General features: G+C 33.3%; 2 protein-coding genes across 3 annotated transcripts in view; one reads left to right on the top strand and one right to left on the bottom strand.

The window, feature by feature from the left end:
- Nucleotides 1–2624, bottom strand: part of LOC139522877 (thymocyte selection-associated high mobility group box protein TOX-like) — a 64899-nt gene extending 62275 nt beyond the window's left edge. For both annotated transcript variants that reach the window (XR_011664507.1, XM_071316498.1), the window contains exon 1: nucleotides 2497–2624. The gene's annotated coding sequence lies outside the window, so the exon portion shown is untranslated. The remainder of the gene's footprint in view (nucleotides 1–2496) is intronic.
- A 325-nt stretch (nucleotides 2625–2949) lies between these two features.
- Nucleotides 2950–20573, top strand: LOC139522876 (uncharacterized). The gene is made up of 5 exons (XM_071316495.1): nucleotides 2950–3090; nucleotides 8116–8250; nucleotides 10349–12388; nucleotides 13064–13147; nucleotides 17379–20573. Coding segments are annotated over exons 1-5 (2388 nt in total). The 5' UTR covers nucleotides 2950–3089; the 3' UTR covers nucleotides 17507–20573.
- Nucleotides 20574–23622: the final 3049 nt, after the last annotated feature.

Below are 23622 nucleotides of genomic sequence, written 5' to 3'. Positions count from 1 at the left end.
GGTCTCAGAATTTATTATATAAAGGTATAAGACGAGGGCCTGTGAATACACATATCCGTTTTTGTTAGAAAATACAAAACTGACAAAAGGTTTGAAACGGAACACAAATAAAAACTACAATTGCTTCTCAGTGAATAAACCAAATTAAACAGGTAAACAAAGAAAGAAACATTTTTAAGAAAAAATTGGGGTCAGATATTGCCTAAATATTCAATATGTGTCGATGAAAAACCCAATTCATTAAGGAGCTTGGTGGTGAAAAACCCAATTTGATATTAACCTGAGGGGTGAATTGGAATTGATAATGCAATTAAAAAACTTTATCACCCTATTATATAAGAAAATGGTGGGTAAAAACCCCAATTTGTGAATTCTTATCTGGAGCTCTGACTCCCAGGTATGCTCAGAATGCAGGAATTTTAGTCTAAATTTTCAAATCTTTTTGGGGAGAGAATACGATTTTATAAAATATAGCACCTCTGTAACAGTTTTAACTTTGAAATCGAAGCTCCAGTTGACTACTAGTCAGTGAATATTGTTTTTAATTTTGTAAAAACAAAACCAACACTTTTTTAATATAAAATTAAAACATAATGTTCTCAATGTCAGAATTACAATTTTCATTTAAAACTAAATTATTCAATGCAAGTGATAATTCAAACCAGAGACAATATGTTTCTATTCAAACTAAGATTTTTGGATTCTTTCAGTCCAAAAATATTTACTAGCAGTCTGCAGGAAAATGCACAAAAATGTATATTGGTCCATCAAGATGATCAATGATGTGATCACATGTACAGAAAATTTACCCATCATGTTGCTAATTTTAGTTAATCATTTACATTATCTTCAGTAAAAAATGATGTTTTCAGAGGTTTGAATAAGGGTCTAGGACACCCCAAGAATGCAGGATTTTGCACCATTTAAAAAAAAAATCATGGGGCCCTTGAGCGGGCCCCAGACCTCCGGCCATAGTAGCGACGAACTTGTCGCCTATTTTAGAAATTCAGCCTGCTTCTTCAAAACTTAGTGACATCACTGGATAAGGTGTATCTTCCTTGAAGGACTTGGGTTGTTTTTTTATTTGACACATTCCATGTTTCTATTCACAATTTAAACTTTAAAAAAAATTATAACTGAAGATATGAGAGTCCATGCCGCACTGTAATCTGTAATATATATTCTGCCAATGTAGGCACACCTCTTCGAGTATTGGTTTTTCACATCATGAATAAAAATATCTTCCACCAATATCACTATACACTATTTACATTGTTCATCATATTCTTGACGATAAAATTGGACTTAATGTCAATATCATCAAATCATTAAATATTTTAAAATCTAAAAATATTTATCTAAAGATATCACTGTTTAAGAGTAGACAACCAATTGACACTTAGGATTCATAAAATGTTACTTTCTTTTCTTTTTCTTTATATCATCTAATTGCAACAGTCTATATCTTTCACAATGGAGATTGTAACATAATCGCCTACATTTTGGATCTATAATGTTCTGTATCACTTTAAAAACTTTTTCATTTCTTAACATTGTCATGTAATTAAAGGGATCTATGATCAGTTGTAAAATGTCAAAATGTTCACCTTTCATATTAAAAGCAGCTAGTTCTTCACTACAGGAATTAATTAAATCTTCCAAAATTGGTTTTCTGATATCTTCTAAACTTTTACACGTTAATAAGAAATGTGGTAAAGTTTCTTCTGTTTCATTACACAGTTTGCATATAGACAGTTCTGTATTACTTTTAAACTTGGCTCTAACTGTTTGCAGAATGTAACTCCCAGTAGCTATTTTCAATTTTGTTGGAATTCTAATAATTTCCCTTGAATTCATAGTATTTGTATTTGCAATAGGATGACATTGTCCTGGTTTATATATCAACGATAAGTATCTTAAACTGGTATAAAGTTTTGCTTGATTCAGTATCTTCTCAATCCAGAATTTTTGAACTTTGGAAATTATTTCCCTTTTCCATTGGTATTTACTAATTGGATTAACTAAGTATTGTGCAGGATCATTAAGTTCATATTTCAAAAATATTTTCCTCAGTAAACTAAACCAACTATTACTATTAATAGATTTAACATTTAATTGCCTTTCCGCTAGTTGCCATTCAATAGAATTTTTTCCTTGTGTCTAGTAATATTTCCATAAAAAGTTAAAATTTTTACATCTATTTGAGCTTCTACAGGTAACATCCCAGAAATCATATATATAGCAGGATCTGCTACTGTTTTTGGTAAAGATAACAATTGTTTCAAGAACTTCTTAAATTGGATATTTAAAGTTTCTAAACATCATTGCAAGAATATCGACGTTAATGTCGAGGAAAACTAGAAAGATGTTCCGAACATAAATACCACATCCATCACATTTTTATGTTGGTTTCCCTAATAACAAAATATTGACAGCGACAAATTCTGTCAGCAGATTAAATGTAATAATGGCTATTATAACACTTTGATATATTACCTAGCAGAACTATGTTATCTATTCAATCTGTTCTGCAAGTTCTGGTCACGTTTCCAAAATGCAAATGGCAAGAGGCGTTCCGAATGAAGGCACTTCCGTCATTTCGGTTTGTTTGAGGGCAAGAGGTTTTATATTATAATAGATCGTACCTTATGATTCATCAAAACAAAAAATAGATGAATATTTGAATTAAGTGTAAACAAAATGAAACTCTTCCTTTCGCCACTGTTTTTATTAAACGATGATTATATATTTTCCATTAGACTCTTCTCAAGGATAACAAATCGAGTTTCACGAAACCGATATAAATTTCTGTTATTATGAAACAGCTATAAAAGAGGAGACCCTTTTTCTTTTTTCGACATTCGTTAAAGCTCGAATCGAATTTTAAAGTAGTTATTTGGGAACATGGTTTGTGTAAGGTTGCGTACCCTCAGAAAATCAGAACATCGGATTCACATTTTGCACACGCTTTAATGTGAACCCTTCTGTAAAAACTTCGGTGCCGTGTGCTACTGGGTGCAATGTGAAAAATCGTGAAGCCACATCACACATTACATATATTCATAAAGCACTAAAGACAACGTGTAACTAGTAAGTTTTATATAGCAGACTTAACAGCTAAACATAGAGAGATCAAGATTTTCTCTATATCATTAGACACCCTTTGAATTTGGTTAGATCACAGATCAGATGGGGGCTTATAAGTGTGATATGTGATAAGATCAAATCAAGGATTTGTATAGTTAGATCTAACTATACAAATCCTTGATCAAATTGAAGCAAGAGGAGATAATTTATATGTATCACATTATATAACGGTCAGTCTACAATGGTCTATATAGTGATGTTCCAATGATTGGAATAAGTAAACGTGGTTGGGATTGGCGATTTAGATAATTGATTGGGCTTTCATGTCAATCCGACCCCAGTTTGATCTGTCCTAAGTTGATCAGGCCCCATGTCTATCTGGTCCCATGTTTAAAATAAACCTGGCAACAATAAAAAATATATTTTTTTAAAAATATGGAATAATAATGAAGATATACTGTGGATTCATTATTCATACTAGAACACCCGTGATATCGCGGGTCCGTGACTGAATTAAAGTATATAACTATGCGCAAGCCTTATTTTAGTATTAGAATGGTCATCTGATAAAGTCATGCTGATTATAAGATACAAAGTTTTCTCTGCTATCAAAGTCTTTCTGTTTGAACCCGTTGAACTGGAACTTATCAATTATTGGTAATATTAATTATTTAGAAAGCAAAAGTTCCTGGAATGGGATATTTTTTAATCAACATCATTGTCCTTTATTAGTTATAAATAAAGTTGAATTCTTTGATTCGCTGTTTAACGCCATGCCCGCTAACAAATTGAAAACTGTACCTATACGCCTTATTTTTAGTCACAGATTTTTAGTATTCGTATTGTTATCTTAGAAAGTCTTACTGATTAAGATACTACAATAGGTAACAATTTGACAATTTAGTAGTGTCAACCCTGTGATTATGACCCGTGTATATAGCATATTAATCCTGAATACACCGTTTGGTGGTGCGCCTGATATGAGGAACGTACAGATAAGGTAATAGGTAACAGGTGAATATACTATTGGTATCGGTATCGGACTCGACCCGGAACTTCTTAATTATTAGCAATATTAAATACGTGGAAATCAAAAGAACCTGGAGTGGTGTAATTTTTAATCTACACCTTTGTACTATATTAGTTATATATAAAGTTGAATTCTTTGATTCGTCGTTTTTACGTGATGACGGCTGACAAATTGGACCTCGTAATTTTAGTATTATAGATACATGGATACCAATTTTCGTGTCCGTTCGTTGACAACATTAACTCAAAAATGCTTTAGCCAATATGCATGAAACTTTGGTGGCTTATTTACAAAATGTATCTCTATTGACGTGATCTCCTTTTGGTTTTGTATAAATTTCAAATTTACCTTTTGAGTTTTGGAGTTTTATATATTTAAGTCTGACAACAGATTGCTAAGTCATGTAAGTACTGCGCAACAATATATTCATTATTTTGGTATGTGGGGCCGGATCAACTTTGGGTCGGATTGACTTAGGGCGGGATAGGTTTGGGACTGGGACAACCAGATACCTTGATTGGGATTTTGTTCAGTAATTGCATATCAACATCCGGTCTGTTTCCTGTTTGCATCTTTACATTTTGTACATGCAGGGACAAACAAATTGTAACGAAAAATATCAGTAGATGACAATTCCGTTGTTACATTGAACTTAGTGCTAACTGCTTTTTAGCTCACCTGGCCCGAAGGGCCAAGTGAGCTTTTCTCACCACTTGGCGTCCGTCGTCGTCGTCCGTCGTCGTCGTCCGTCGTCGTCGTCGTTAACAATTTACATTTTGAACTTCTTCTAGAGAACCACTGAATGGAATGGAACCAAACATGGCATGAATGTTCCTTATGAGGTGCTGACCAAGTGTTGTTACTTTGAAGCCGATCCATCATCCAAGATGGACGCCAGCGGGGGACTTAGTTTAACATAGGACCCTATGGGAAATGCATACAAATGACTTCTTTTAGAGAACCACTAAATGGAATGAAACCAAACATGGCATGAATGTTCCTTATGAGGTGCTGACCAAGTGTTGTTACTTTGTTACCGATCCATCATCCAAGATGGCCGCCAGCCGGGGACTTAGTTTAACATAGGACCCTATGGGAAATGCATACAAATGACTTCTTTTAGAGAACCACTGAATGGAATAAAACCAAACATAGCATGAATGTTCCTTATGGGGTGCTGACCAAGTGTTGTTACTTTGTAGCCGATCCATCATCCAAGATGGCCGCCAGCGGGGGACTTAGTTTAACATAGGACCCTATGGGAAATGCATACAAATGACTTCTTCTTGAGAACCACTAAATGGAATGAAACCAAACATAGCATGAATGTTCCTTATGGAGTGCTGACCAAGTGTTGTTACTTTGTAGCCGATCCATCATCCAAGATGGCCGCCAGCGGGGGACTTAGTTTAACATAGGACCCATGGGAAATGCATACAAATGACTTCTTTTAGAGAACCACTAAATGGAATGAAACCAAACATGGCATGAATGTTCCTTATGAGGTGCTGACCAAGTGTTGTTACTTTGTTGCCGATCCATCATCCAAGATGGCCGCCAGCCGGGGACTTAGTTTAACATAGGACCCTATGGGAAATGCATACAAATGACTTCTTTTAGAGAACCACTGAATGGAATAAAACCAAACATAGCATGAATGTTCCTTTTGGGGTGCTGACCAAGTGTTGTTACTTTGTAGCCGATCCATCATCCAAGATGGCCGCCAGTGGGGGACTTAGTTTAACATAGGACCCTACATGTATGGGAAATGCATACAAATGACTTCTTTTAGAAAACCACTGAATGGAATGAAATCAAACATGGCATGAATGTTCCTAATGTGGTGCTGACCAAGTGTTGTTACTTTGTAGCCGATCCATCATCCAAGATGGACGCCAGCGGGGGACTTAGTTTAACATAGGACCCTATGGGAAATGCATACAAATGACTTCTTTTAGAGAACCACTGAAAGGAATGAAACCAAACATGGCATGAATGTTCCTTATGAGGTGCTGACCAAGTGTTGTTACTTTGTAGCCGATCTATCATCCAAGATGGCCGCCAGCGTGGGACTTAGTTTAACATAGGACCCTATGGAAAATGCATACAAACGACTTCTTTTAGAGAACCACTGAATGGAATGAAATCAAACATGGCATGAATGTTCCTAATGTGGTGCTGTCCAAGTGTTGTTACTTTGTAGCCGATCCATTATCCAAGATGGCCGCCAGCGGGGGACTTAGTTTAACATAGGACCCTATGGGAAATGCATACAAATGACTTCTTTTAGAGAACCACTGAATGGAATAAAACCAAACATAGCATGAATGTTCCTTATGGGGTGCTGACCAAGTGTTGTTACTTTGTAGCCGATCCATCATCCAAGATGGCCGCCAGCGGGGGACTTAGTTTAACATAGGACCCTATGGGAAATGCATACAAATGACTTCTTCTTGAGAACCACTAAATGGAATGAAACCAAACATAGCATGAATGTTCCTTATGGAGTGCTGACCAAGTGTTGTTACTTTGTAGCCGATCCATCATCCAAGATGGCCGCCAGCGGGGGACTTAGTTTAACATAGGACCCATGGGAAATGCATACAAATGACTTCTTTTAGAGAACCACTAAATGGAATGAAACCAAACATGGCATGAATGTTCCTTATGAGGTGCTGACCAAGTGTTGTTACTTTGTTGCCGATCCATCATCCAAGATGGCCGCCAGCCGGGGACTTAGTTTAACATAGGACCCTATGGGAAATGCATACAAATGACTTCTTTTAGAGAACCACTGAATGGAATAAAACCAAACATAGCATGAATGTTCCTTTTGGGGTGCTGACCAAGTGTTGTTACTTTGTAGCCGATCCATCATCCAAGATGGCCGCCAGTGGGGGACTTAGTTTAACATAGGACCCTACATGTATGGGAAATGCATACAAATGACTTCTTTTAGAAAACCACTGAATGGAATGAAATCAAACATGGCATGAATGTTCCTAATGTGGTGCTGACCAAGTGTTGTTACTTTGTAGCCGATCCATCATCCAAGATGGACGCCAGCGGGGGACTTAGTTTAACATAGGACCCTATGGGAAATGCATACAAATGACTTCTTTTAGAGAACCACTGAAAGGAATGAAACCAAACATGGCATGAATGTTCCTTATGAGATGCTGACCAAGTGTTGTTACTTTGTAGCCGATCCATCATCCAAGATGGCCGCCAGCGTGGGACTTAGTTTAACATAGGACCCTATGGAAAATGCATACAAACGACTTCTTTTAGAGAACCACTGAATGGAATGAAATCAAACATGGCATGAATGTTCCTAATGTGGTGCTGTCCAAGTGTTGTTACTTTGTAGCCGATCCATTATCCAAGATGGCCGCCAGCGGGGGACTTAGTTTAACATAGGACCCTATGGGAAATGCATACAAATGACTTCTTCTAGAGAACCACTGAATGGAATAAAACCAAACATTGCATGAATGTTCCTTATGAGGTGCTGACCAAGTGTTGTTACTTTGTAGCCGATCCATTATCCAAGATGGCCGCCAGCAGGGGACTTAGTTTAACATAGGACCATACAAATGACTTCTTTTAGAGAACCACTGAATGGAATAAAACCAAACATGACATGAATGTTCCTTATGAGGTGCTGACCAAGTGTTGTTACTTTGTAGCTGATCCGTCATCCAAGATGGCCGCCAGTGGGGGACTTTTGAATGAAATTAAACATGTTCCTTTCCTTATAAATGAGGTGTTGTCACTTTTAGCCAAATTTTATATTTTTTTATATGATTTCAAAAACCCAAGTAGAATCAGGTGAGCGATACAGGCTCTTGAGAGCCTCTAGTTATTTGTTGGGCTCAACTTTCCTGAATGTGAAAAGAAATAACTTTCATGACTTTATCATATTTAAAAAATGAAAAATATTTCAAGAGTAAAAATTGTTCGTACAACTAAGATATAAATATTTTTTATAATTTCAGTGGAAGAAGAAGAGGATTATTTGACGTGTGGTAAATGTATGTCTGAGTTTAGACTGGAAAGGATCACATCTTTCATTAAACATAAACAACAAGACTGTCAGGAATCAATGGATACAGCTGTAACCTCAAATGCTGGTTAGTACATTTACATACCTGGCCTTACTGTCGTATACATTTACTCAGTACTTGGAGTACAAAATTTACAGCTCATTAACAGAAGTGTCACAGTTTCTGAAAGAGTTCAATTTTTCAGAATATATCCATATTTTTACATACTGTGGATTCATTTATTTTCGTGGGTATCATTTTTCGTGGATTGAGGAAATCTTGCATTATCATGATTATGATGGACATTGGATTTCCTGGTTTTTGTCAAAGATTGTATATAAACAACCCAATAGCAAATTTATTTCATTGAACGTTTTGGTTCAACTATACTAACAAAAACCAAGAAAATTGGTATCCCATGAATAATATTTAAACACGTCACTGTAGACAAAGGCTTTACACACATATTTGAAACACATCACTGTATTCAAAGGCTTTACACACAAATGTGAAACACATAACTGCATACAACATGCATACAAAGGCTTTACACACAAATGTTATATATGCATCACTGGATACAAAGGATTTACACACAAATGTTTCACACATCACTGCATACAAAGGCTTTACACACAAACGTGAAACATTTCACTGCATACACAGGTTTTACACACAAATGCATGAAATGTTAAACACATCACTGCATACAAAGGCTTTACACACACATGTGAAACATCACTACCATAACTACAGACAAAGGCTTAACACAAATATTTAAATGTGAAACACATTACTGCAGACAAAGGCTGTACAATAAAAATGTGAAACACATCACTTTATACAAAGGCTTTACACAATAATTTGAAACAGTTCACTGCATACATAGGCTTAACACACAAATGTGTAACACATCACTGCATTCAAAGGTTTTTACACATGTTTGAAGTGTTTTTTTCATTTGATTTTGCAATTTGATTTAGGGACTTTCCTCAGAGTTCAGTATTTTTGTTATTTTACTTTTTACACAAGAATGTGAAACACATCACTGCAGACAAGGGCTTTGTACACAAATGTGAAACACATCATTGCATACAAAGGCTTTACATACAAATGTGAAACATCACTGTAAACAAAGACAACACAAATGTTGAACTTATCACTGCAGACAAAGGCTTTACACATAAATGTGAAACAAATCACTGCATTCAAATGCTTTATACACAAATGTGAAACATCACTAATACAAAGGCTTTACACACAAATGTGAAACATCACTGTAATGCAAAGGCTTTACGCTATACACACAAATGAGAATCACATCACTCATACAAATATGAAACACATCACTGCATACAAAGGCAATTTAGGCTTTACACACAGTCAAATGTTAAAATCATTACTAATATTGCATACTAAGGCTTAATACACAAATGTGATACACATCACTGCATACAAAGGCTTTACATACAAATTTAAAGGCAAATCACATCACAGCAGACAAAAGCTTTACACACAAATGTGAAACACATCACTGCAGACAAAGGCTTTACACACAAATGTGAAACACATCACTGCAGACAAAGGCTTTACACACAAATGTGAAACACATCACTGCAGACAAAGGCTTTCGAAATAAATTAATAAAGCTTTAGTGCCTAGACAAAAAAATATATGTCAAATGTGTGTATGTATGTTTATCATACATCAAGTACATAAAAAACATTTTTTATTTTAGGGATGCCGTGTGGGTCTTTTCTGGTCAGAATGAAATTACCTTTACACCTTTTGAAGCAGAATTTTCATAGGTTTTTTTGTTTGATTGATTTAAAGAATTTTTATTTTTTCTGATAATGCAAGTATTATTTTTGTCCAACATTAAGCTATATCATATGTGTATATGTTTCAAATGCTTAGGGTGAACTTAATTTTGTTTCTTTCTGTCATAAAATTTTGTGCTCAATTTTGGTTCAGTTTAATTTAGTCAATTATCTTATAAAAGATTAGAACCTGACAAAATACTGCATATATATCTCATCTGCATTAAAACATTAACTGGATATATATAAAAATCTGCCAATACCAACAGCAAAATTACATTCTTACAAATGTGTTTGTGTTTATATATATAATTACTTGTAGAGTTGGTTTGTGGTTCACCCATTGTGTATATATTTACTTGTAGAGTTAGTGTGTGGCTCCTGTCCTCAGGGATTTATGACAGCAGTTGGACTTCTCAGACATGCTCAGACAATACATAAGTTTAAACTGTTCCTTCAAAGAAGTTCTGGTATAACAGGGATACAGAAGGTGACTGTATCTCAAGAAACAGAGGCTGCAAAAAGAATGATAGATCAATCAATGTTTCAGTCCATTAGTCAGTCCTTAGACCGGTCTTTAGAAAGGGATGATCAGTTAGAAAATAGGTCTAGAGAAATATTGTTTACCTCAAATCAGCCACATGTCATGGACTTACAACAGCCTGCAAAAGGCATCTCAAATCTAAAAGTAGCATCCAATCAACACCAAATCCAATCAGAAAGCCAAAGCAGAGCAAGTTCTTCAGCAATGGTCAAGCATGTATCTACAAATAATGAAATGAATATGAGTAATCTTAGATTACCGCTGTCAAATCTACAAACTAATCCTGGTCAAGGACTAAGTTTAGGAAATAAACAGCTCAACAAAACTCAATATGACACTCAGAAAGACATTACGAAATCAGATATTTCTTCACAAGGGAATAGTCAAACATCTTCACCAGTTTTTACATCTGAAAATCATGCTACAGCAATAACTAGTGAGAATATATCAAGCCATGTGTTAAGTGCCATTATGAATTCCGGAGTTATCTTTCCTGTATTAACTAAAGAGGTCACAAGTCAGACAGTGTCAGACAATCAGGTTAATCAACAACCGTATCATGCTGCTGAGAATATGAATAAACAAGAAAACAGCCCAGCTTTGATAGATGTCCACCATAGACAGATCAATCAGATAGACCAGTCCTCTGTTAGAAATGTTGTTACAGTCAATCAAACCAATTCACCAAAAACACCAGTGATTAAACAGCCAGATATTTCATATGTTACGACTACACAGACTAATGGGCAAACATCTAGTCAAGTATTAACAGGGGTTGAGATTGGGAGCCAAGGAATAGAATCACAGCAGGCAAGTCCTGTTCTAGTTTCCACTATGACAGATGAGCAGGTAACCAGTCCAATGTTGGTTGAAGATGTAACTAAACATACTGAATCAAATAATCAGGATTTAGAAGTATACAAAGAAATGGCAGGCAACACATCGCAATCATCTGACAATATTGAACAAGATATTCAGATATCACCATCATCAACTCCAAATACGAACAGCAATGTTAGTACAGGAGATACTTCAGAAAATACTAACAATGGCTGCTGTGATAGTCAAAAATGTGGGGTAACAGTAATTCCAGGTTCTCATGAAGATCTTAAAAAATGCTGCAATGCTGTTGTTCCAAAAAAGAGAAAGAGACATTTTGAAACAAAACATACTTTATCAATGAGACAGAAACTTATGCGTAGACTCTCTGATTCAAATACACTGAGGACATACCGCAGTAGTGATAAAAAGAACAGGGGGACTATATTTATAGACCTTGAACCCAATGAAGATGGAACTCTATCGCAAAAATCTACCGTAGGTAATGATAATGTGTCTTTCCCTGCAGACTTCAGTGGGATTGGATATGAAGTGTCTGGGTTATCCAGAGATAGTGGTAGTTTTCTAAACAGATCTAAAGGGAAAGGCTCTGTCATTCTCCCAGCTGGAGCTGTATTCTCTATACCCCTATCTTACTCACTCAGTACTCAAAATGATGGATCATTAAGACCATTGATTATATCTAAGCACACATTCCCGACAGAGGCATCTACTGTTAGCCAGAATACAACATGCACAACTAATCACTTAACAGCAAATTCTTCCAATGGATTCAGGGTGGGAAATGAAAATGGACAAGCAAGAAACAGTGCCATGGATACATCTGTTAATTTAGCTGCAGAAAACATGGAGGATGGAACCGATAGCAGGTTAGAGATAGATTTAAATCATGGTGAAGATGGGGATCTGAATCAATCAAGGAAAAGACGTTATCCAACATCCAGACCATTCAAGTGCGAAAAGTGTGACAGTGCATTCAACCAAAGAATTCATCTAAAAAAACATATGAGTAAACATACAGGTTTGTATACTTTATTTTAATTGTTAAGGTAGGAATGAAATGAGATATTGGTATAATTGCAAGATATAAGTACTGAAATTTTCATTATTTTTCAAATACTTCATGAACTGATAGATTGTTGCTTGTTTTTAAGCTTCATCATTGACTGGGAAGTACATGTATATATATTGATGTAATACATTATGTAAAACATTTGTCAATAGTGAGACATACATGTAATGTCACACAGCTGATGGTAAAGATAGCCCAGCACACAATGTTTCAGATGTTCAACTATTGAAAAAAGATAACCTATAAAGCAAATTAGATTTTAAAAAAGTACAAACAGGAGGATAACATAAATGGACTTGTTGCCCTGCATATGCCCTGATCATTTTAGAAAATAGATCTGAAAAAGGTTCACTTTCTAGAGATTTAGAAAATTGATATTAAAAAAAAGAATTAGAGGAAAAATCACCCAAATAAAGCAAATTTTAGAAATTTGCTTGTGTAACAAAGTCATAGTCTGATTGGTCATGTCCAACAAAAGTTTGTTTTTTATTGGGCAATACCAATTTCTAGAATGCACATTAAATCTGCATTACACATGCTATACAGCATGTACAATATCTTGAACTTAACATTTTATGTGAAAGTGTATTTTTAAATTCTAAATAAATTGAATTATTGTTTTAGGTGTGAAACCATTTAAATGCCAACAGTGCAGTTATTCCACTGTAGAGAGAAGTCATCTGAAAGTTCACATAAGAATTCACACAGGTTTGTATATATAATATCATGATTGTAGTGTACTCATTAAAATTAATGAAAAAAGGATGAATGACAAAGCACAGTAACCTAATGACAAATAACGAAAAAACAAATCCAGATTCTAAAATATAGGTCTACAGAAAAATATATGTGTCTATTCATATAAGATAGGGGCCTGGTTTTTTCGAAAGTATCTTATGACTAAGACATGTCTTATGATGGTCTTAGAACATGCCATAGTCGTAACCCCCAGTTACGATTTTTCATAACTGTTGTTGTAAACTTAAGACCTATCGCGACATGACTTATGATGGTCTTATGATTGTGAACTCAAATTTAAATTACTTTTCATGTATAATTTCATGTTAATTGCAATAAAAATATTTGTTGTGTTTCTCAGTTAGCTAAATAGTAAAGATTTTATTTTTCTCAACTACGTGAAGTAAAATTTGAATCTCCTGTGACATACAATTTTGAATACTTTTCTAACTCATGGTTTTGTATGATAAATATACATATAACATTTTTCCTGGTATAGTACTAATTTAACGTATTTGCACGCATTTTCGTTAAGCGGATACTTGATGTACCGAATCTTAAAAGTATTCACAATTAAATAACAATGCATGTATGATAATACATTAACATGAAGTATTAACATGAAGTTCAAGATTTATTATATATTAAAAACTAAATTTAAACAAAGTATCAACTCATATTTCATTTTCTTTTGTGTGAAATTTCATGTTCATTATAATGAAAAATATAAAACATTCGTAAATATTAAGAATGGTTATTATTATTATGTTCATACTTTTCACTTTTATTTTGTTTTTATCATTTTTTATACGACCGCAAAATTTGAAAAAATTTTCGTCATATATTGCTATCACGTTGGTGTCGGCGTCGTCGTCGTCGTCGTCCGGCGTCCGAATACTTTTAGTTTTTGCACTCTAACTTTAGTAAAAGTGAATGGAAATCTATGAAATTTTAACACAAGGTTTATGACCACAAAAGGAAGGTTGGTATTGATTTTGGGAGTTTTGGTCCCAACATTTTAGGAATTAGGGGCCAAAAAGTGCCCAAATAAGCATTTTCTTGGTTTTCGCACTATAACTTTAGTTTAAGTTAATAGAAATCTATGAAATTTTGACACAAGGTTTATGACCACAAAAGAATGGTTGGGATTGATTTTGGGAGTTTAGGTTTCAACAGTTTAGGAATTAGGGGCCAAAAAAGGGCCCAAATAAGCATTATTCTTGGTTTTCGCACAATAACTTTAGTTTAAGTAAATAGAAATCAATGAAATTTAAACACAATGTTAATGACTACAAAAGGAAGGTTGGTATTGATTTTGGGAGTTTAGGTCCCAACAGTTTAGGAATTAGGGGCCAAAAAGGGACCCAAATAAGCATTTTTCTTGGTTTTCGCACCATAATGTTAGTATAAGTAAATAGAAATCTATGAAATTTAAACACAAGGTTTATGACCATAAAAGGAAGGTTGGTATTGATTTTGGGAGTTTTAGTCCCAACAGAATAAGGGGCCCAAAGGGTCCAAAATTAAACTTTGTTTGATTTCATCAAAATTGAATAATTGGGGTTCTTTGATATGCCGAATCTAACTGTCATAACTGTGTATGTAGATTCTTAACTTTTGGTCCCGTTTTCAAATTGGTCTACATTAAGGTCCAAAGGGTCCAAAATTAAACTTAGTTTGATTTTGACAAAAAATGAATCAGTTAGGTTCTTTGATATGCTGAATCTAAAAATGTACTTAGATTCTTGATTATTGGCCCAGTTTTCAAGTTGGTCCAAATCGGGGTTCAAAATTAAACTTTGTTTGATTTCATCAAAAATTGAATAATTGGGGTTCCTTGATATACCAAATCTAACTGTGTATGTAGATTCTTCATTTTTGGTCCTGTTTTCAAATTGGTCTACACTAAAGTCCAAAGGGTCCAAAATTAAACTTAGTCTGATTTCAACAAAAATTGGAATCTTGGGGTTCTTTGATATGCTGAATCCAAAAATGTACTTAGATTTTTTATCATGGGCCCAGTTTTCAAGTTGGTCCAAATCAGGATCTAAAATTATTATATTAAGTATTGTGCAATAGCAAGTCTTTTCAATTGCACAGTATTGCGCAATGGCAAGAAATATCTAATTGCACAATATTGTGAAATAGCAAATTTTTTTTTAATTAGAGTTATCTTTCTTTGTCCAGAATAGTAAGCAAGAAATATCTAATTGCAAAATATTGTGCAATAGCAAGATTTTTTTTTAATTGGAGTTATCTTTCTTTGTCCAGAATCAACTTAAATCTTTGTTATATACAATATACACTACCAACTGATAAATTATAATAAATAACATTCAGTGATAACAAGCAGTTTTTTTTACATCTTAATATTTTATGATGTATTTAAATGAGTAGTTATTGTTGCAAACTCCATTAGAAATTTTAATTGAGATTAGTTTTGGAATAAGGGAAAGGGGGATGTGATTAAAAAAATTGGGTTCAATTTTTCTCATTTGAAATTTCATAAATAAAAAAGAAAATTTCTTCAAACATTTTTATGCCCCACCTACGATAGTAGAGGGGCATTATGTTTTCTGGTCTGTTGTCCGTCCGTCCGTCTGTCCGTTCGTCCGTCCGTTCGTCCGTCCGTCCGTCTGTCCCGCTTCAGGTTAAAGTTTTTGGTCAAGGTAGTTTTTGATGAAGTTAAGTCCAATCGACTTCAAACTTAGTACACATGTCCCCTATGATATGATCTTTCTAATTTTAATGCCAAATTAGAGTTTTTACTCCAATTTCACGGTCCACTGAACATGGAAAATGATAGTGCGAGTGGGGCATTCGTGTACTGAGGACACATTCTTGTTTTGAGAGGATTAATATTCAACAGCATAGTGAATTGCTCTAAGAGAAAACAAAAATTTTAAGTTCATTAGAACACATTCATTCTGTGTCAGAAACCTATGCTGTGTCAACTATTTAATCACAATCCAAATTTAGAGCTGAATCCAGCTTGAATGTTGTGTCCATACTTGCCCCAACCGTTCAGGGTTCAACCTCTGCGGTCGTATAAAGCTACGCCCTGCGGAGCATCTGGTTAATCATCATTTAAAATAATAGAAAATAATGTTCACTTATGACAGTCATAAGAGCATCATAGCTATGACTCTCTTACGACAGCTTTGATTTACATCCTATGACATATCATATGATAGTCATATGATGATCATAAAATATATCCTAAGATATATCTTATGACATATCTTATAATACTTTCGAAAACCAGGCCCCTGATCTTTATCTTCTGTGTACATTATGTCAAATCCCCATGGAAAATATCACCAATCTTGAGAGACATGTATTGTAAAAATGGATCATAGCTGAAATGTAATTTGAAAACAGTAATTGAACCTGCTAAATTATGGGGATTTGAGTCGGGTTCTAAGTCAAACTAATGCAGGAAATATGAACATCTTACAAATAGAAGATGTGTCCAGCATTGTCCAGATGCCAAGGGAGAAACCCAGATAATATCTCATTCTCAAAATTCTACATTTTATGCATTGTATGCAAATTTGAGTATACAGATATTATTTTTGCATATTGTGTGAACAGGGATGTATATATATGAATGTCCAAGGCAATGACATCTGTACATGTGCATTAATTTTATGTTACATCAAATGAACAGACTTATGGCACAAATGAATTTAGTGGCAAGCAGTAAATTATCATTTCACCCATTTTAACCATTTTCCCGGCAAAATATTTTTGTTTTCCTTATCAGTGACCTATGTTTTTTATTTGCTCATTCTTTAAAGCTATAGTTCAGCTTTTTATATTACAGTTTTGGACAAAGTGTCATAGAACATTTTTTGATATTCCGATAAAAATATGTCAACACCTCTTTTTTCACTATCATTTCATTGAAAAATGGTCCCTTTTACATACCTGTTTAAAAGTAAAATTTTGAGCTTAAATGGTCCGTGACCCCCCCTTTTTTTTTCCGACCAATTTGATTCACTTTCTGTAAAGAATAAAATAACAAAAAATATGGCACTTCTGATAGAAACTTCGAATAGGCCGGAGCCACCTTAAGAAAGGTTTTATTTTAGCTGGCTTTCACTTCAGTAAATGTATTATTATGGACATCTTCAATCTTCTTTGTACACATACATGTTTTTAATGTTTAATAATCTTTTTTAAAATTGTTTTACCACAGGAGAGAAGCCATTTAAATGTACTTATTGTGAGTATGCAACAGCTCAAAATAGTACGCTGAAGATCCATTTAAAGAGGCATCATAAACCATCACCCGTTGCTGCAAATAAATCACCTACCAGTGTTTAGACTTAATCATATGCAGGTGCTCTATAAAGGGACATAACTTACGGAACATCATCATGGGAGTAATCATAACAGACTACCATTCAAAGTTACAGAACTCTGGTAATAAACCAAGATCACAAAATAGATGGAGAGAAAATTATCAATCAGATGTATTTAAGATAGAAATTACCTTAAACATTGATTGTTACGAAATTTTTATTAATTACATATTTTAATTTGATATGAAATTATCAATTTTAATACTTTATGTTATTTCTCCAGATTGGGTTGAATCCTGAATTTAAAGCATATTGAAGCAGTTGAAATTCATTGAAATGATACACAGTTTGAAAACTTGAAGAACATATACCACACCCTTTTAATCATCTGCCTATAATTTTTCACTTGTAATTAGTCCATAATTGTAAACATAAGAAGCCGATTGGGCCAAATTTTTAATCAAAAGACTTGCATGTATTTATTAGAAAAATAAAAGATCTCTATATGAATTGAAATAAAAAGTAAAGATATCATTTTCCAACATTTGATAAGAAATTATGATAGTTTCTATCTATTTTGTGGTTGTTGAAGAAATGTAATAAAATTCAGTACAACCTGCGTCCTGTGCCTTCAATATCAGTTTTAATTTTCACTCCATTTTCAATAAAGGAGAACACATCTTAAAAAAAAAATTAGAAGTTTCTACAGTACATCTTCATGGCACTAGAAAAAAAAGATTATTTATGGATAAGAAACATCCTTTTAGGATTGTTACCATATGCTTTTATTGTAATGGAATGATTCTAAAATTAAAATTTGCAGGTACTAATTGTTGTTGATTTTCTTGTATACGTTATTACAAACTTATCCATAGCCATAGTCAATTGGGCTTTAAGTTAATGGATATCAATTGTTAGATATAAACTTTTCTATGTAACTTTGTTTAATGTCAAAATATGACAAGGAATTTATGTGTATAACTTTACTGCTTATTTCAACTACATGACAAATAGTTGTTATTTTATGTCATCATTCTATAAATTTTTAATTCCAAACATTTTTATTGCCTGTTTTATAAAAAGGTATAATGCATGTGATCATCATAGACAATGCCAATATGTGCCAATTCATATAATTTGAACCACTGCTTGGATAATAATAATAACAAGAAATAAGTAGAAGAATGTTTGTGTATTTGTTTACTGAACTTGTCTACCGTACCTGTCAAAACTGACGTGTTTCTATATTTTGTATTCAGGTCAAACAATATCAATATTCAGAAAGTACCTTATCATTGTCAAAACACTAAATATGTGATAATACCTAAAGATCTGAAAACAGATAGATTTCCTGTTATATTATTATGTTCTTGAATTGTCTGTAAACTATTTGTCGTCTCATGTACCCACAGTTTTATTTGTAATAGCAGTTTGCAGTAAAGTTTTTTTGTTCAAGCATATTTTTTTTAAAAGCTCCCTACTTAAAATTTACTTTAATTACTGGCTTTTGACTTGACATTGTCAGAGCTGAGGATTTATTTACTTAATCAACTAACAAAAACATATACATTGTAATGCCTCCATTCCTTTCCATGACTAAATACTTCAGCCATTAATAATATCATAGATATTGTCCTATTAGGAAGGTAGAACCTATTGATTCTGAGGTCAACAGTCAAGGTCACAACAGCTATTTTGGTCAAAATTTTTGGTTGTTGATATTTTCTAACAATTTGTTGAACTTTTACAAATCTTAATTAAGAATGTTTCTTATTTAGAACAAAAACTTTATTGAATTGTTGATTAGTAGGACAGTCTTACAGTGTAATGATCTTACAAAAAAAATAATTTTGAGGTTACTAGATAGAGGTCAAAGTCACATCAGAAATTGATCTTCTAAAATAGTGGATAATTTAAGATAAATAAATAAGTGATACATTTTGAATCAGTTCTAAACTTAGTTTGAAAATGTATCTTTGAAAAAACAAGACCTCTTGTGATTTTTGAGTCAGTGTGTCAAAGGTCAAGGTTGCAGAACCAATACAATGACTTCATTGACAATAGTTGTAAGCCGACTTTAGTGTTTCTACCAAAACCCATAATCAGAAATGAAAAAACAAAAAACTGTATTCTACTACAAATTCATAAAGTCTACAAGTTTTAAAGGTTTACTCCAATAATGATTTTTGTAACTCAGAGATAAATCAAACATACCAGCAGGAAGAAAGAAGTTTTGTGATAACTAATCAGAAGTTGTTAACTTATTTTATGTTTGAGTTGTGTAAAATGTTAGATAATTGACACAATATGTAGCCTATTTATTAATGTGAGGTCTTTAAAGCCTTCGTATACAACATACAGAAGAGATCTTAAAAATTTTCCTTGCAATTTTGATATAACATCCTTAATATTATTCATTCAATTGTAAAAAATGTAAATGGAGATTTCATTTCCTTTGTTTTGGGCTCTAAATAACATTGCAGTTTATTCCAAATGTAACTTTGGTGTATAGCTATTTCTGGCTTACTTCACAATGTTTTACAAATTACTGTCATAAATTGCATATTATTAATGACAAAGGTCAAATAGTCATTATTTTCCTCGAAAACTATGTCATTATATTAGATTTCATGTGATTCAAGATACAGCATGCTTGTTTTCCTTTGCAAATGCTTTCAAATCTCAAAACAATTTTGTGGATAATTTTGTAAGCTAATCATTTGCAATTTTGCAAATAAAAACATAACATTTGAATATTTACTTAAAATGGCATTGTTATTTCACACTTTTTGGGGTCATTTATTCAGAAGTGCCCTGTATTTACGAGACCAAACATATGTAATATATAACTGCTTTAACACTTTCATTATTTAATGATTATAAATCTGATTTAATGAGACCATATTTATTTGTTGATTTTATTGCATTTATATTAATTTATTTTGTTGTCAAAAAGTACTATACGTACTATCTAAATACAAATATGATTTGTATTCATTCAATAATTGAATTTATAAATTATTACTTTTATCAAAATGTTGAGTTTGTTTTTAATAATTGAAAAATAAATAAAAAAATACTGAAAGTTTTCCTTGATTTATTTATTACAAAATGTATACGTTTGTTTATATTGGCAATATTCTGATGAGCTTTATTCATGATTTGCTCCAAGCCATTCTAAGAAGTTACTGCCTTTATTTTAACCTTTGCTATCCTAGCAATAGCAGGTATATATAGTACTTTCATTTCCACACACCTGTTTAGCCAGTCAAGGTCGTTAGACAAGACAAGACAAATACTTTATTAAAGTCTCACCACTTATAGGTTAAAGTATGGCCTTCAACACTGAGCCTAGAATCAAATCAAACAGCAAACTATAAACATGGTAAAGGGCCCTACATTGACTAGTGTAAAACAATTAAAACAGGAAAACCAACAGCCTAATCTAATTATAAATAAATGAGAAACACTTATGAACCACACAAACTAACAAAAACCACTGAACAACAGGCTCCTTAATTGGTTCTACAACAAATATTACAATGCTGGGCATGATAAGTAAACAATAATTTGAATGGTAGTTTAGGTCAAATAATCCTGTTAGAAGCATGGATGTGAAATTTTTTCCTTGATAGGAAAAATGGAGTATTGCATATCTGAAATACACCACACAGACTTCTCACGAGTTTTCTTAATTTTAACAAAATCATATTACCTTTTTGAGCAATTTATGTCTCTAATTTGAAAGCAGTGTTCACACTTCTATGGATGGATGGCATTTAATGCATGCATATTCAGGACAAGATCATATCTATATAATATGAATCCTTGCTTTGACTAACATGCTGACCAGGATTTTTTACAGTGCTAGTTCACACAAATGTGCACAAGCTGAAATGTCTCGCCCTCCTTACTTAACATTGATTTTATGTCGATTGTCCTAAATATAAAGCTTTACTACAACTAACACATAAACTTAACATTATCCAAGAAAATGAGGCCAAGGTCAGATAAACATAACAAGAAATACATGTACACCTTACAATCATTCAATACACCAAATAGAGTTGACCTATTGCTTCTAGTTCCTAAGAAACAGACTTAACAAAGAAAACTAAACTTTGACCAATGAAATATAAAAATGAGGTCAAGATCAGATGAACCATGCCAGACAGACATGTAAACCTTACTATCAATCTATGCATTACATATAGTTGACCTATTGCTTATAGTATCTAAGAAACAAACTTAACCATGGAAACTTAAAATTGATCAATGAACCATGAAAATGATATCAAGGTCAGATGATACCTTCCAGACAGACATATACACCTTACAATCCTTCCATACAACAAATATAGTTAGACTATTGCTTAGTTTAAAAAAAACACACAAAAACATAACTATACCCACTGAACCATGAAAATGAGGTCAAGGTCAGATGACACCTGGTAGTTGGACAAGTACACCTAACAATCCTTCCATACACTGAATATAGCAGACCTATTGTTAATGGTATCCGAGATATGGACTTAACCACCAAAACTTAACCGTGTTCACTGATCCATGAAATGAGTCAGAGGTCAAGTGACAACTGTCTGACAGGCATGAGGACCTTGCAAGGTACGCACATACCAAAAACAGTTATCTTATTGCTCATAATAAGAGAGAAATTAACACTACCAAAAATCTTAGCCTTTTTTATACAACTGCGAAAATTGAAAATTTTTTGGTCGTATATTGGTATCACGTTGGCGTCGTCGTCGTCCAAATACTTTTAGTTTTCGCACTCTTACTTAAGTAAAAGTGAATAGAAATCTATGAAATTTTAACACAAGGTTTATGATCACAAAAGGAAGGTTGGGATTGATTTTGGGAGTTGAAGTCCAAACAGTTGAGGAATTAGGGGCCAAAAAAGGGCCCAAATAAGCATTATTCTTGGTTTTCGCACAATAACTTGAGAATAAGTAAATAGAAATCAATGAAATTTAAACACAAGGTTTATGACCACAAAAGGAAGGTTGGGATTGACTTTGGGAGTTGAGGTCCCAACAGTTTAGGAATTAGGGACAAGGGGCCCAAATAAGCATTATTCTTGGTTTTCTCACCATAACTTTAGTATAAGTAAATAGAAATCTATGAAATTTAAACACAAGGTTTATGACCATAAGAGGAAGGTTGGGTTTGATTTTGGGAGTTTTGGTCCAAACAGTTTAGGAATAAGGGGGCCCAAAGGGTCCAAAATTGAACTTTGTTTGATTTCATCAAAAATTGAATAATTGGGGTTCTTTGATATGGCGAATCTAACTGTGTATGTTGATTCTTAATTTTTGGTCCCGTTTTCAAATTGGTCTACATTAAGGTCCAAAGGGTCCAAAGTTAAACTTAGTTTGATTTTAACAAAAATTTAATCCTTGAGGTTCTTAGATATGCTGAATCTAAAAATGTACTTAGATTCTTGATTATTGGCCCAGTTTTCAAGTTGGTCCAAATCGGGGTCCAAAATTAAACTTTGTTTGATTTCATCAAAAATTGAATAATTGGGGTTCTTTGATATGTCAAATCTAACTGTGTATGTAGATTCTTAATTTTTGGTCCAGTTTTCAAATTGGTCTACATTAAAGTCCAAAGGGTCCAAAATTAAACTAAGTTTGATTTTAACAAAAATTGAATTCTTGGGTTTTTTTTATATGCTGAATCTAAACATGCACTTAGATTTTTGATTATGGGCCCAGTTTTCAAGTTGGTTCAAATCAGGATCCAAAATTATTATATTAAGTATTGTGCAATAGCAAGAAATTTTCAATTGCACAGTATTCAGCAATAGCAAGAAATCTTCAATTGCACAGTATTGTGCAATAGCAAGAAATTTTCAATTGGAGTTATCTTTCTTTGTCCAGAATAGTAGTTGAATCAACTTAAATCATTGTTTTATACAATATACAATGTATATTTACTTTTACTACCAACTGATAGATTAAAACAATCTTTACCATTCAGTGACAACAAGCACTTTATTTTACATTTTAATATTTTAAGGTGATTTAAATGAGTAGTTATTGTTACAAACTCCATTAGAAATTTGAAATGAAATCAGTTTTGGAAAAAGGGAAAGGGGGATGTGAAAAAAAATGGGGG

Source organism: Mytilus edulis, chromosome 5 (genome assembly GCF_963676685.1).
Source record: "Mytilus edulis chromosome 5, xbMytEdul2.2, whole genome shotgun sequence".
NCBI classification, from domain to species: Eukaryota; Metazoa; Mollusca; class Bivalvia; order Mytilida; family Mytilidae; genus Mytilus; species Mytilus edulis.
The sequence above is the reverse complement of the archived record's forward strand: the minus strand, read 5'-3'. Positions and strand labels throughout refer to the sequence as shown.